This window comes from Emydura macquarii, unplaced genomic scaffold (genome assembly GCF_026122565.2).
Source record: "Emydura macquarii macquarii isolate MOO-44397 ecotype Brisbane River unplaced genomic scaffold, CSIRO-AGI_Emac_v2 contig_2199, whole genome shotgun sequence".
In the NCBI taxonomy this organism is placed as follows: domain Eukaryota; kingdom Metazoa; phylum Chordata; order Testudines; family Chelidae; genus Emydura; species Emydura macquarii.
Genome location: NW_027132336.1, coordinates 3,452,486 through 3,469,119, shown reverse-complemented (window position 1 = coordinate 3,469,119; position 16,634 = coordinate 3,452,486). Strand labels below are relative to the sequence as shown.

General features: G+C 40.0%; 1 protein-coding gene across 1 annotated transcript in view; it reads left to right on the top strand.

The window, feature by feature from the left end:
* Positions 1–16,634, top strand: part of CFAP99 (cilia and flagella associated protein 99) — an 89,010-nt gene that overhangs the window by 20,967 nt on the left and 51,409 nt on the right. Inside the window, exons 3-5 of the mRNA XM_067558864.1 lie at positions 3,774–3,918; positions 7,408–7,502; positions 14,501–14,613. Of these exons, the coding sequence (XP_067414965.1) occupies positions 3,774–3,918; positions 7,408–7,502; positions 14,501–14,613 (353 nt within the window). The remainder of the gene's footprint in view (positions 1–3,773; positions 3,919–7,407; positions 7,503–14,500; positions 14,614–16,634) is intronic.

Below are 16,634 nucleotides of genomic sequence, written 5' to 3'. Positions count from 1 at the left end.
CTCAGTGCTTGATTCATGGAATTACTAACACACTTTGTGCAGCACCTGCCTTTCCATTGAGATTTCTTATGCAAGTACTGATTTTATCCAATCTTGCTTAGTCTATTATGAGATCACATCCTGAGGTTCCATGGTTATAGGTTGTTAAAATATTTTCAGTTTTTATATCCTGACATCAAACACATCCTGATAGGATTTTCTGTCCAGGAGAGAGGACATTTTTGGCATGTGGCCCATGTAGTCATTAGACATTAAAGTTCAGAGCCACTGCTATCCCCAAACTGCTCCTCTTGTCAACACATTGCTTATCCTCAGGCCATGTACTGATGTGTTGCTCTTTTGCCCATTGTTATGTTGTGAATGTTATGGCACAGAGAAGGGCATTATTTCTGTTTATGTGCTGGGATTATCTTCTGTCTCTTCCCTGTTTAATTCAGGGCAACAAAAGAAATACAGTAAATATAGGTGGGTGATTGCACAGTTACTACTTACACTGTAGAATAATTGCTGGTTAAAAAACAGTATGCGACCATTCCCTGTATGTGCCAGACTTTCTATGGCTTCCAAGTCATACTGTAGGCACTTCTGTCTTCCACTGCTAGAGGATCTCTTCCTGTTGTTGTCATTCTTCCTACTGCTCTTTCTCTTTCAAAAGTAAAATACAGTAAAACTGGTTTGATGTAGCACCTTTTATACTCGAGGTGTCTAACAGCATTTCATGCACTAATAAATTGAATGCCGTGATTTTAGACAAATGGAGATCCTAGTATTATTTTTTTCTCGAGAATTTGGAGGAGAGTGCTTATTGTTGGAGCCCTACTCATGTCTTCCCATTTTTCTCTTCAGAGTGTTAATTTCATTTTTGCCTGTTAGGGAGAATTACCTTCAAACACACTCTTGCAAATGATGGATTATAATCTGGGGCTAAACGGCTTTCAATAGGGAGGTTAGATTTCTGAGTTTTTCCTATCAATTTTATTAAAGGATTACGTTAATAGACCAGTAGCTGAAAGAAAGTTGCATAGATCTTGACCCTGTAAGGTGTCAGTAGGTGTTGAGGGTGCTAAGTGTGACCCTTTCGTGCCTAGGGCAGCCACCTGAGAATGCCAAAGTCAGGGCAGGCAGTAAAAGGAGAGCAGATTCTCCCAGCGCTGATGGGTGGCACTGAAGCCAGACTTCCTAACCAGCCACAAACTGTGCTTTTGACTTCCCACACTGATTATCAAGAAGCCAGTATACAAATACACACAGCCCCCTTTACTGCATTCCAGTCTCCGGCTCCCAATTAGCCACTAGGTCCAGTAAAGAGACCAATTATTTAAACTCTATGCTCTTTACTAAAAAGGTTTCCTCTGACCCCAAAAGGTCAGCCACATTACCAGATCAAATATAAGTTTGGATCTTACCCAAAATACCACACTGCCAGCAAATCCTTTAGTAACTAAAACTAAAGGTTTATTATAAAAGAAAGAAACAAACCATAAGAGAAATGTTAAATGATTAAAGCGATCAGATACATACAAATGATTTGAATGTCCATATACATCAAGTTTCTAGAAGAATTGTGGAGTTTGCAGGCTTGTAAAGTTCCTCTGGTATACATCCAGTAATTGGATGGGCCTCAGTCCTTTGTTTCACAGCTTCAGTTGCAGATGACTTGATCCAGAAGTAGGTTGGTAGCTGAAGCTGAATCCCGACTGGAGAACAAAATGGATTCCAAAGCCTTGCCTTATATACCCTCTGGCCCCTTAAATGCTGCTTGTGGAATTTTACCAGAATCAAACTGGAGTCCAGAGTCACATGAGCCAGTCCTGGTGACTCCTCAGGTCTGTCTTTGGTTTTTCCCCTGGGCCCCTAGCCTCTGTGAGTGACTTAATGGGCCATTGAGCAGGCTATTGTCCTGCCGCCATCCTGTGTAGGGTGTATTTCAGGCATTAGAATTTGAAATACAGGTACATCCAATATATCCATAACTTCCATTACATATATCATACATGAACATAAGTACATAATCCATAAGAAGAAAAGTAGTCAGCTTGATTCTCAAAACCCAGGTTGAGTTTGCAGGTATGGCAGATAGAAAAAACATTTTTTTATGTGTTCACTGAGTATATTTGATCTGAAAGACCGTGAAAGAAAATAAACCTGGAACACCACAGCACCATTTTTATAAAGGAGCTTTTCAGACTAGAACTATATTTTAAAACCCTACAATTTATTGGTGCTCACTTTCCAGGCCCTGTATTGTGATGAGCATGCTTATGTTTCAGGAGTGTTTGGCATAGCTCCTTCCAAAGCCCAATAATGCCACTCTTGAACTGAATTAGAGTCACTGCAGAAAAATAGGAGCCACACCTTTACTTTGCTGTCAGAGACAGGCTACTGGCTGAGGTGGACCACTGGCGTAATGCAGCATAGCAATTCCCTTGTTACCACACCTCAGGGCAGGCATTGACAATGCTGCTTAGGAGTAAAGAACTGACAGAGAAGCCATTTTACAGAATAGTTCATTAGAACGTGCTTACTGAGAGAGGCCCTCTCAATAAGATTATTATCCCTTTCTCATTTTAAAACGTACCATGAGATCTTTAACTTCTACAAACACATCTTTGAAAAACAGGCAGCAGAAGCCTTGATTGAACATCTCATTGAAAGACAGTTTGCCACCACAGTTCCTAATGCTCTGCAGTGCCAGCTCTGGGTATGAGCGCAAGTCCTAATAATAATGACCAATTATGTCCATAAACAAGGAGCATTACCACTGAGAAGGAGAATTCAAAATCTGGACTATATCTTTTCAGAAGATGTATTTAGCTTTGTTTGCTTCTTGCTAGTGTCCTTAAATCAAGAAAGCATTATTTTCCTGGCACTCTTGCCACAATTCAGTTGTCCTCCTTGTAATTTGTTTAATAGAAAATTGTACTGGGCATCAGACTCTATTACAATATTCTGACGGTGGTTCAGAATGGAAGTATTTACAATACAATAAAATGCATTTGAAAGGTTGTTAACCATGCATGAGATTCGTCCATGCAATTCATCACCACAGATCCCTTCATGCCACTTAAATCTTGCACAAGTAGAGTGTTCATGCAATGGGACCTCTGAACCTTTTGTATATTACACAAAGGGTTTCCAGGCAAGTGACAATGGAAACCAATAAGGTAAGATGCACAGAATCTGCATTAACAAGGATCCTGAGACTTGCACACGCAGAATGAATGGTATGGAGAACCTGTGTACACTTCCTCCATCCCATAGGTTGAGGGAGTAACCTTAGAGGGGTACTTAGCAGAGCCCCTGTACTGGTTCTGTGCTTGATTTCACCTCCCCAAATTACCCACACTTCACCTGCATACAGCCCTGTTACTTGGTATTATGTGGGTAAAGCGAATTTCCCTCTGCAAGAGCAAAATTTCATTGGAGGTTCCTTATACTATTGTGTAAGTTAGTCATTGATCATAGCTCAAGGACTTTACATTTTCTTTGTATTAACTGTTAACTTTCACACATCACTTGAGGCCTTTTCACTAAGTGCATGTCAGCAGATTAGCTGAAAGTTAAAGATTTTTTCTTTTCATCTTGCTTAACAAAGGCCATTAACTTCTTAAAGTTGCATGCATTTTTTAAACAGTTTTAAAATTATGCCTCCTCCACCTAAGTCAGTGTTGTTTAATACCCATGTTATAGTTCAACAAAAATAACTCTAGCTGCTCTTGATGCAATATTTTGTTCCCTGAATTCATTCATCACTATTTTTTTTATTCCTCTAGACCCTTAATGTGGAAGATGGAACATTTGTGTTGGAGATTCTAGCTGGATGTATAGAATATAAACCTTTATTGGACATAGTAGTCAATGCATTCTTTGTTCGGGATGGGAAACATTGCCTGTCTTCTGAACGCAATCTCTACATGGGTAAGTATTCTTTTAAGATACATAATGTAGTATAACTATGGAACATTATAAAGATACATTATTTCAGTTGTTCAAGTGTTATGATTAGCTTACATGTTAAGCATCACCATTTTGCTTAGTGATGCATAAAATATAGAGACCTGGTCCTTGCCCAGTGATCTTACAACCTAAAGGCCAAATCCTGAAATCCTTTCTTAATCCAAACTCCCACTGATGGGAGTTTTGCCGGATTAAGGATTGCAGAATTTGGCTGAAAGTTAGACTGACAGTACAGTTCATGATCACATCCATCAGTAGAAGAAAATAAAGTATCGAAATGGTGCAGATTTCACTTTAAAAAATGTTGTTCTTCCACATCCTCTGCACTGTCTGTTTTATGGGACCTAGCACTTCTAGCATCAAGCTGCAAAACTATCTACTGAGACAGGGGTCTTATAGGAGCACTCTCATTCTAGGATGACATGATCAGCTCTGCCTATATAAGAGAGTGCCCCTGCCAACCACCTGAGTTCCTTTGCCACAGACAAAGACAGCTAAACAGAATTCTCTCTTTTCCATGAGCTAGTTAGCCTATTTTATTATTAGTTAGGCCCAAATTTTGAAAGGTATTTAGGCATTGTTCCACTCAGCACTGCAGTGCTTAACTGACTTAGGCTCCTACATGCCTAAAGTCACTTTTGTAAATGAGACTTAGGCTCCTAACTCTCACTGAAAGTCAGTGAGAGAGGTTCTTGTAGTGTTCCAGTGCACAACTTGCTGCACCTTTCAAGGATTGATTAAATTTTTATGTTACTAAAACCACTATGGCACCGATTTCGGTACCAGAAAGAACATCAACACCAACCCCCTTCCGGTATTAGAGGCATCTTCTTTGGCTCTAAGAGCTTTCCTGGTATCGACCTTTTCTCAGGCCTCACCACCTTCAAGGAATTCTATGTTTCAGTCAGCACAGGTAAGACCAGCAACTGTTGGCACTGGCATCTTTGCCTTCTCGAAAAGAGTGGCACATGTATGACGACTGTGAGGAGACTCCTTCAGAGGAAACGGAGCAGTCAGCCATCAAATATTATACTAATGGTATGTCCCTGGAGGATCAAGTTGGGACTTTGTCTCTCCTCATGATGAACAGTAGCAATTTTAGGAGCTGATAGGGAGAATTACTAATACCTTCTAGTTACAGACCGAGGGGTCAGCACCAAACAGATCTGATCCCTTTTTGACATGATGGAATGGCATACAAAAGACTAAGTCACCTTTTCTAATCTCCCAAGGCTACTCAAGCCAGCAGAGGACATTTGGCTCTCTTCCATGTCCTCACCAATGGTATCAAAAAGGGCTGATTTTATGTATTCTGTACCTTCAGAGGGCCAATTATTGTTGTGACATCCATTGGCTGATTCCATGCTGGTCTCTACAGCCCAGCAATTACCTAAAAGTAACAGGGCATTCCTGACAGCCCCCTTTAGATGAGAAGGATATAGACTGGATGCCATTGGAAGAAAAGACTACTTGGCAAGACAGCTGAGAGCCACACACTTCTACCTATACAATTTGGCCCACATCTCTTGACCTTCTGTGTTGTCTGGTGCAAATCCATTTCAAATTGCTGGGTATTAGATACCATGAGAGGCAGTTACTCAATCAAATTTCACACCAGGACTTCTCAATTCCCTCTTCCTCTCATGAGAAACTTCTATTGGAGGAAATAAGCTGCCTTCCACAAAAGGGAGCTACAGAAGAGGTTCCTCTATAGCACCAAGGAAGGCATTTTACTCCAGATATTTCCTAGTACCCAAGAAGAGAGACAGTTCAAGACCCATCCTGGACTTCAGAAAGTTAAACAAATTTATAAAACCCTTCAAGTTCAGGAAATGAATAACCAAATGTGAACCTGAACTACCATGATTCAAATTCATTGTACCTCCAAGAAAATTTTAAATGATAATATATCATTATCCACATTTCTCCATCATAAACAAAAGGCCTATGTTTTTTAATGTCTGAAGCACATACATTTTACCACTGAGTATTGCTGATATTGGATTGACAGGACTGATCCTGTCAAAGACCTCCATTAATTATGGGAAGAGGGAGGGTCCCTGAAGATTTTCCCTTATCAACAAGTAGAGAGTCTAAAAATCATTGGCAGCATAGATTCTTCTAAGCTGCTTGTGACTCTCCTTGCCAAGCTTCATTGACACTTAGATGATCAAAACTGCTTATAGTGGCTGTTGCTATGTGTGAGCAGATTTGAATTTAATAATGCTCGTGTAAGATACGCCTATATTCCACTAAAACCACTTTAAATGTGTTGTTATGCTGAAATAGAAGATTGAATCTCTGTTACCATACACTGAGTTGCCTCCAGCACATTGGTCTAGATATATTAATAGTTACCATGCTGAGATATTTGAGATACTGTACTACAGGCAAACCCCAACTGAACTATGGTTAACTAAAGCCTGGCATGTTCCTCAGGACTACCGGTGTGCTATGAGAGTTCCTTAGCTTCACAGCATCAGAGAAACACCACAGAACATTCTGCCAGTTCTGGAGGCAACTTTACACTTCTCTGCCCTTTCCCGCGTTGACCCCTTAATGCTCAGGACTCGAGCTGTGTGGGGACTGCAATTCCTCATGAAACAAAATTTTAGGAAAAAAATTGTTTTGGGTCACTTGAAATGTTAATTTAGATATCAACTTTTGTAATTTTAATAGTAAAAAATAAATTTCAAAATGAAAAGTTGTATTGAAATGAAAAGTTGAAATGTCCCATTCTGAAAATGTGGAATGTTTTGAGCTTATCAAAAATGATTTTCTTCCTTTTTTAAAGAGCAAAACTTCATTGAAAGCAACAAATTCCCACAAAAAGTTTCAGTTCCAAGGAAACAGCATTTCGAACAGAAAAATGTTCTGTCAGAAAATTTTTGACTAGTGGTACTCAGGACCCATTTGGCCCCTTTCCTCCTCAGCACCTTGCCCTACCGTAAGTTTTGTTCCTGCGAGGTATAGAACAACTGTAGGAGCTTAGCATTAGCCCTGCAGAGCTTCTAAACTTGGCAGGAATAGATCTTCCAGATATGCAAACTCCCAGTTGTCTGAAGGCAATCCCAATGCTTTCAGATAACTCAGGTTGGTTTGTATTTTTCTGTTGTTAAAAGGCCAGATCCTCAGCTCCTGAAATTCCAGTGGAGCTATATTGATTTACACCAGCTGAGAATTTGGCACAAAATAGGAAATAAATATAGAATCTGAGAGTCTATAGTGATAACAACACAAAAAGGGATGTCTTTTTAATGGCAACTATTGGATAGCCCAGTTAGGCAGACAAAAGTGAAAAAATATTTTAAAGTTTTTAATTATTAAAGAGCCAAAAGTGAGTCACGTGATTCAGCCATAGCCATGGTCAAAATCCAAAAGTGTAATGAATATAAATACTTTCTGTAGCACATTGCCCATTGCATTTTAAATATGTGTGTCTTTTGATAGTTATTTGCTATTTGGCCACTTTTCAACTGGAGGAGCTTGGTCTTCAGCAATTCAGCAGAATTATCAAATCTCTGGACACTGCGAAAATGCATAAGGTAATGAAAGTAATTTCACTTTAGCACAAATTTTAAACTAACATCACACCATGTTTTCATATTGTTTGATTAATTATTTTTGAGTCTATAGTACTTTGCTGTGGTTTTTAAAACTGTGAATACTATTCTTCCTTCACTTATATACTGAACTTTTCAGCTTCTGAGTTAATTTAAATAAAAGAGACTTGAATGTCATCTTTTGGTTAAATTATGGGAAATAGTCTGCTAGCACAAAACTGCTGCACTTTTACAGTCAAACTCAGGTTATACCATATTCAGTCAAAGATCAGAGGAAAATGGGTATTTTACATAATCTGAGAAGAATTGTTTATCAATTTGTGCTATTATTGGTTGTCCAAGATCCCTACTAATTTACTTGATACCTCTAGGTTCCGTTCATGATTTCTTTTCATGTAAAGCAATAAAAACTGTATGACTTGGGATGTGCCACAAGTAAGCTCTGATTGTCTAGATTTCTGAGGGAACATCCAAAACACTGAGGTTATGGGCAACTGGCATTTCAGTTCATATATAGATTTGGATTCAGGGGAAAGGCAAATTTCAGATAACTAGTATTTATCTGTGTAATCTTTATACTTGTTTCCCTGCAAGTTTATTGTGGTTGCGTTGTCATTCCTGTGAGCATAGCTGTCATATAGTATAAGAGATGAGAGCAGGCTAGGTTGGCCATGTAATGCTTCTAGAGGCACTCAGGAAACTGTGTATTGATGGCCTTGGCATGGAAAGTTTCCATAAAGTCTGTTCACAGACAGTAATGAGGCAGTTTTTAATTGTTAGTGATAAGAATAGAAGAGAAGTGGCTAGGAAAATTATCATAATCTGATGGGCAAATGACACTTTTGTTTAAAAAGTTCTCCCAACCACCAGGTCTCTGAGTAAAGGCTGCTGGGGAAAAACAAGTGATTTGGACACTTCTTGAGCTCATGTGGATATCAATGATATTTAACTTTGCAAAGCATCTGCTTCCTAATCCATACGAGTTACCTGTCGATGATTCCATTCTCTTAACCTTATATGGGTTGAGTGCCAGTGTCCCAGACACTATGTTGCTCCACACACATTTATTTTCTTTTTCCTTGCATACAGTGTATCTATTCCATAAAGAAAGGTGTAGTATCAAGTGACCTTCCACGCTGTTTCTTTTGGCACAATTTTTTTTTCTGCCTATCAGACTGTCATCACTATACTATCTTGGTTTTCTCCTCTTGCATCAGAGGAGCGTTTTTGTCTCCAGAGTGATGCTAGATTATATGAATGCATCTGCAGCAGAGGATTTAGAAGCAGCTGTTAGTCCCCCAGCAACAGGGACAAAAACAACAGAAGGCAGATTTGCAGCCGTAGCAACAGCATGAAGGTGGCAGACAGAATTCTGGGATACACTTTGAGGATGCTGACCTGTGGACAACATGCTAAGACCATCCTGTCCTGAGTTCATCTTGCCTTTCAGTTGAAATGTAAAATAATGTTTCATGTATTGTGACAGGGTCAGACTAGATGGCACCGGAGAATGCTAGAAGGCCAATATATCAGCCCCAGGCTCAGCAAGCCCCTTTTCCCCTGATAGTTGAGCAGGGGTTACTCCAGCTTAATTAACACACCTGGAGCCAATCAAGGGCCCACTCAGGACTTGTTAAAAGCCTCCCCTCCAAAGAAAGGGTGTGGCTAGAGTTGTGAGAATGAGGCAAGCTACCAGAGAGTGTGTGAGCAGGCAAGATGCTGTCAGAAACCACGAGGGTTTAGGAGAAAGAGCAAAACACTGGTAGAAGAGAACCCTGTAGGTACAAAGACTGAGAGAGGGAAAAACCCTGTCCGAAGAGGGCAAAAGACCTTTCCCAAGCCTGGAGACCTGAGGGAAAAGAACCTGCCAGAAGGGGAAGATAGAACTGGACATTTGGTTCAGCACTGCCACGTCCAGTGGGGCTGTCAGAGGTCAAGAGCCTCCCCTGGCAAGGAGGCCAGGAAGGGCCCCTGTCTGAGCAGGGTCCAGACATTAAGTCAAGTGCCTAACACTTTCTATTATAAAAAACTTTTTTCAGTTTCATGCAACTTTACTAAACTTTAGCCTGGGTAAAATATTCCATGCTAGAAGTCCACTTCAGGTTGAATTATTTTGGAAAATTTCAGCAAAAATGGTTCAGATGTTTCAGATGCTTCAGAAAATAAGATTACAGAAAAAATGTTTTGTCCATGTTAAAAAAAAACCTTTTACAACCATTTAATTGAGAAGCTCTAGCACCTTTTAAACTTCAGAGCTGGCACTTGCCATTTTATACTTCAGAGCTGGGACTTGCCATTTGGCAAAGGGTCGCCTTGCTGTTTAGGGATGTGCCTTTTGCTATTCTTGTGAAAAGCCAGCCAAATTTGACCAATTTATAAGCCTCTGAAGAATCTCAGTTAGCATATGCTCCATAGAGTCTTGTTAGAATTTGGCAGCTCAATTCTCCAAAGATTCCTGGGCATGTCCCATTTCCTGTCATCTCTTATTTACTGACTACAAATAAGATGCACCTTCATCATTCCCACAGAGCATCTGAGCATGATCCACACTGGGGCTGAGCAAAACTTCCTGAAATTGATGTCCTGGACCACTGCGGGGGAAGGGAGGGACTGAGAGCCAGTGGGGTGTTGAGAAAAGATTGAGATTATTTGAAGATCTGGGTTGCAGACTGGGACAAGGAGCCATGGGGTGAGACTGAGGTGTGAGGAAGAGCCTGGAGTGGGCAGAAGACTGATACTTAGAAAGCTCCAAGGAGGAGACAGGGGATGGCTGTGCAAGGAACTGGGACTGGGATGAGCAGCTGGGGATGGAGACCGGGACTGGTTAGGGACAGAGATTGGGACTGTGACAAAGAGCTGGGAGGGTGGGGAACAGAGATAGGACAAAAGTGGTCAGGGTTGGGGAGAACAGAAGCAGAAGAGTCTCTGCCCACTAGAGCACAATCCGTTCCAGAACTTGGAATGGAAGTGAAAATTCTTGAGTCTCACCATTCCTCCGCTGTCAACAAACAGCTGCTCCACCCAGTGGCTAAGTATGTGTCTCATCACCCTGTAGTGGCAGGTCCACAGGGAGCATGACAACCTATTATGATTATTAGTTACTCTGGTAGCTCAAATGGCAGAAGTCTGTGCTTTGAATGTAAAGGTTCCTACCCTGCTGATGACCCAAGTGAGTGTCAATGTAATTCCATGTGATGGAATTTCAGTCTTTTCAGTTTGCTTTTTTAAAAACCCAGGAAATACTCTACACAAAAACTACATTAAAAATTGTTATGGTTGCAAAGTGAAGTATATAAAACCAGCCTTAATTCACCCCCTCCAGCCTCTATGCATTATGAATACTGTCTTTAATTACAAGATCACATTCTATTTTAATATTTCAGTAATATATTAAAGTAGTAACAGTGGGCAAGATTAATCCCCGGTGTAATTCCATTGGTTTCAGTGGAATTACGTGAGGGATGAATCTGGCTCATTGTGTTCTATGATCAGTGGAACTTGGAGCACTTGAGGACAGGCTATCAGTGCCACACTAAAGAAATTATCTTTGTACCAGGCAGTGTGTTTTTCAAGGTGAGTAAGCAGAATAAGGTCATTACCAAAATGACAGCTCTGTGACTTCCCTTGCAAGTCTGATAGTGATAAAATCAGACAATGGGTATTGTACTGGTATTGCAAAGACACAAAAATCACTATTGGGGATGCTACCTACTTACAAGTGGCCAAAGGGAAGACAGAAATGCAATGGAATTTTTTTCATGACTCCTTAAATAATTGGTCTACAAAACACAAAAGTCCCCATTGTAAAGGAATGAAAAATGCATTGTAGTTTCATGGGGCTGGATTCTACACACACTTACACTTTATGTCAGAGCTGGAGCTTGGCATGCCCTGGAATGTGTGCCCAAGAGTGGCATTCAATGCCTTCTCTGGCATGGCACAAAAAGAGGCTCTACATTGCTCAAGCACAACCTCCTGATTTCTTCTGTCTTGTCTGTCCCTGAGGACTGATACAAGAAGAACACACTGGTCACTAAAATATACATCACAATAGTAAATATCTAATTATAGGTCTCACAACTCTCTGTCTATTTTAGACATCTCATAGTATTTGATAACTACTTAATTACTCATTTTTCCATAATAGAGTGTGAAATCTTAGTGGCCAAAACGTAATTGGACTAGCAGCAGGCAGCCTCCAGGAACAATAGCTACCTGCTAAAGATGTATGCAGTGTTTTTGTAATATTCCCAGAATATTAAAGAGACAAGGTGGGTGAGGTAATATCTTTGAGTGGACCAGTTTTTGCTGGTGAGGGGACAAGCTTGTCTCTCTTACCAACAAAATTGGCCCAATAAAAGATATTACCTCACCCACTTGTCCCACCTGCTAAAGATAGCAGTTAGAAAATCATGAACTAGTAGTTGCTGCCAACCCAAGAACAAGAGTTGTTAAAAGTCAATTGAACTGAACTTATTTTTTAATAAACTTTATTTATTAGTCTGCTTTAGGTAAGAACTGATTCATTTTCTTTGATCAGTATATATGCTGATTTCATCTGCCTTGAAATGGTAGCTGCAAGCACCATGCAGAGGATGATTAAGCAAAGATCCAGGGGTTCCAGGCCCTCCAGTCAGAGGCAGCTGAAACAAAGCTGTGAATCAAAGACATAGCAGCAGGTGGTAGTGTAATATACAATTGATTGCTGCCTGATAGGGTGGTCTGAGTGAGCAGAATATCAAGTATGCAGGAAGGCTAGGAAGAAAAGGTTCCATATGGAAAGAAGGGTCTGCCAAATTCCTTGACACTATATTCTGACATCTTTTGCCCCAATGGCTCCAGCAGACAATTTTCCATGCCTCTTTGTATCTAGAGAATTCCAGCCACTCAAGTGGGGACAGTCTGGTTATCAGTGTGATGAGGGCTGCTTTTTAGACTCATGTCCAGTGTACAGACAAAGTTACACAGATTTAACTAAAATAGGTTTAAAAACTGATTTAATTGAACCCGTACAAATTCCTGTATGGACACTCTTATATTGATTTAAACCTTACTGAATTAAGTTAAATCAAATATCAACCAGGTTTAAATCAATTTAAGAGTGTCAACCCAGGGAATTTACACTGGTTTAACTAAATCAGTTTAAAAACACACTTTTAGATAAACTGGTATAATTTAGTTTGTAGATAAATCCTTCAGTACATCACCACTATGGAAGAATACCATGACGTTGCATCTGATTCTCTTCTGCCTTGTGCCCTATGTGATGACATTTACACCTGTGTAAAGTGGGTGTAAAATGTTACTGTGCTAACATGTTTGCACAAAAGTAATGACTATATAAGATGCAAAATAGTAGAAAATCAGACCTATTGATTCCACAGGGGAGGATCCTACATTTCCCCATATGTAGGGAGAATGATTTACTAGACTGGCTAGGAGAAAACATACTTCACCGCTGTAGAGCTAAATATCAGCAAATTCCATCAAAATTATCATCACAAATAAAACAACTTTATCCACACCCTAGGGTTCTTTAATTTTAATGCAATGCCTTTGGAGCTGAATGGAAAGTCTGCAGTTTTCCTGAGCTCGATGGATTAGGTTCTTCAGCCACCCAGCCAATATACTGCAGCGTATTTGGATGGTGTAGTAGTGTACAAGCTAGGATCAGAGTCCCATGGGACTGAAATGGAACAATCCTCTTGTCCAGTGTTTCTCAATTAAATTTGGCCACGGAACCCTTTTGAACTCGATAAATAATTGCGGAACCCCCCAAACTCTTAACAGTATTTTTACATATGGGGCCAAAAAAAATGTCGAAATAAGCAAATTATATACAAACAACTAGGTCAGCGTTTCTCAATTAAATTTCCCCGTGGAACCCTTTAGGCTCCACGGGGAAATTACACTCATACTCGATACCCTCCACCGAAAAATCCGGGACATCTTCCCTTTTTCGGCAGCGCAGAGAACAGCTGCTCTCGGCGGCGTGGAGAACAGCTGCTCTCGGCGGCGTGATGTCACTTTCTCACAGAACCCTAACAGGGTTCCTGCGGAACTCTGGGGTTCCGCGGAACCCCAATTGAGAAACACTGCTCTAGTCATTAAAGTAGGCTGTTGAGGAGCTGATCCTTTCCGATGTGCAATAGTTAAAAATGAGATCAAATCTCTAGGTACTTCCTTGGAAATGGCCACATCAGGCCTGTAGATAGCAAAGTGCAGGCCTCACAAGCTATTTCCACACTCCTTGTCCAAGCAACTTCTTTCATTCTTAAGGATTGTGATGGAAAGGTCAAAGTTCACATTTGGAATTTTTCCTGAAATCAGTGGCCCATAATGAATGAGAATATCGTATTTCAACATTCTAGTTCAAAAGACCATTTGAATAGTTCAAACTCTATAGAAAGGCTGATGACCTTTGGTGAATTCCAATAGAAAAATGGAAGTTCAAATGTTGATTCTTGTTTTTTCCAGTATTCAGAGGCCCACAATATGTGAGTGTGCCAAATTTCAATCTTCTAGTTCAATGGGAACAGGAAATTAATTGTGTTACAGTCATCTCTACTGTATAGCTAGTTTACTAGACTAGAATCATTGCTTTACAGAACTCAGGTTTTTTTTCCAGACACAAACTTATGTCCCAATATTGTGATGTTTTAACATGCGGTAATTTGGAAACAAGGTCACACTGCATCAAAACATCATCATGCTGTGACTATAGGGTGTTTTTCAGGCCCATACAAATATTTTAGGAACTGTTAATATCTCAAAAGATATGGCTGCAGGACATAAGATTGCTGCAACAAAACTGAAGTGAACCTACAATATTGGGAAGTGTATTAATTACAAGTATAATGTAATACACAAGCAAAGACTGCAGCAGTGTTTGTAAGAAAAACTGTGCAATCTCCATGTAAATATTTCATGTAACTCAAGCCTTCAGTTCATTAAATTTGAAAGAAGTAATCTTTTGTTAGTTTCTTAGATTCTTCTTCAATGTCTTGAATTTGAGTACATGGATAAAAGATGAATGGAGTCAAATATATGATTCTCTTTATGTAAAAGAGAACTGGATTGATCCATTGCTAGGGTAAGTACTAAATATTCAATATATTTGAAAGTTTAAAGGAGACATCATGGAGAATGGTCCTCCTGAACATTCAGTTTGCTTTAAAACATATTTCTTTGCAATTTGCTAAGTTTATAAAACCATATTGTCCCATCTGGCTCCTACTGTAGTCAATGTAAAAACTCTTATTGGCCTCAATGGGAGCAGGGCAGACTCTTTAATTTACCCATATGTGAGTTACATAGCTCTAAGAAAGGTTCTCTCATAGATGTTACACGCTAGTTTTCCAATCCAATGAAGTACAGAAAATGAAACTAGAACACATAATATTCAAATCAGATTGAAATCAAAGAGTCAAACATCATATAAAGTCAGGCTCTGATCCAGCAAAACTTTAAGCACATGAGAAATCCCACTGACATCAATGAAATGATTCTCATGCTTGAGGTTGCTTACATGCTTAAGTGCTTTTGCTGGTTCAGGCCTCTAGGGCTGTCTGCACACTTTTTTAAAGCAAGTTCAACAACAGTTCTAATATGTATGTAGATTCAGGTCCAAACTCTGTTAAACTAAGCCATAAAACAATTGTGTCAGCTAACGAAGAGCGTAAACTATCTTTAACTCTGTTATTAAATTCAGTATAATTTAAAGAACTACTGTTTAGGTGGGGGCAAAGTAGTAAACACGGTGGTAAAAATTCTGTCTTGAAATACGCACACAATTCCAGTAAGGTCAGCATGAGTTGCAACTGTGTGTGTACTGGTAGAATTTGGCCCATTCTATCCCCAGAACAGTAATTCAAAAACAGTGGCTGCTTACAGTGATATTTATATATATATATTTTAAATCTGTTATTAGTATTTAATTAGGTGTAGGTCCATTGAGCTTGATTATCCTTTACACTCAATATAAAGGGGCCTTAAAATGGACATAAACTAAATTTACATCCTCTTTGAGGACCATTCTTACACTGTTAGAGTAGTGTAAAACACTTTAGTATAAATGAGAATCGGGCATTCTTTTAGTTAGTCCCTGTATCATCTTTTCCAAGTATTGGTCTCTCTTTTCATATGGTAGAGCCTGATCCTGTATCTTCTGCTGAGGCAAAATTCTCATTGAAATCAACAGAAGCTTGGCCTGAATAAGGAGTGTAGAACTGGGACCATAAAGTAGCAATACCTAGTAGATATTATATAGCAATAAATATTCAAGGCTCAATAAGTGTTTATAGCTCACATAGAAGTCAGTGATTGTTGCTCAAGTGCATGCAACAGCCCTATTTGGCCATTAGGTTTGAAATTGGCATCAAAGGGTTTTGAAAGTGTAATCATGAGTAATAAACTCAACAGCCTCAAATATTTTGAATGTACTTTTGTTTTCCTTTCACTGGGCCTGCTCCAGTTTCACTGAAGTTAGTAGAAAGAATCCCATTGACTTCAGTGGGAGTTGGATTGCACTGAGGACTAGCTCCACAAAGGACTTAAGTGCTTTTGCCACCCAGTGAAATCCACAGCCTTGAGTTTGCTGCCCAGACTTCCTATACAATGAATGGGGAGAGATAGGCATCTAGGAATGGGATCCACAAAAGTCATAACACTGAGCAGAGAGAAGCCTAAGCTAGCCAATAGGAAATGCTGAGGAGAGGGGTGGTGCCTAAGCCTCACCCTTCAAAGAGACTTAGGCCTGGTCTACACTGCCAGCGAAATTTGGCAGCAGTCGACAAGAGTTACACAAGCTACACAGAGCAGCTTGCAGAACTCCTGTCAACTTCATAACTTCCATTTAGCGGGCCATCTCCACTGCATTGTGCCAACAGGAAATGCCATCGGCGCAGCGCTATGCTTTTGGGGGAGGTGGTTTTATTAAATCGACTTCCGGATCGATTGAGCGAGTGTTCATTTCCACTCAGTCGATCCGGTTAAATGGATCTGCCGGCGGTGAATTTGCTGCCGTCAGTGCAGACATACCCTTAGACACCTATCTGCTTGAATTTCTCAGCCATGAATCCTCAGCTGGCGTTAGGCATCTAACCCATATCTTGC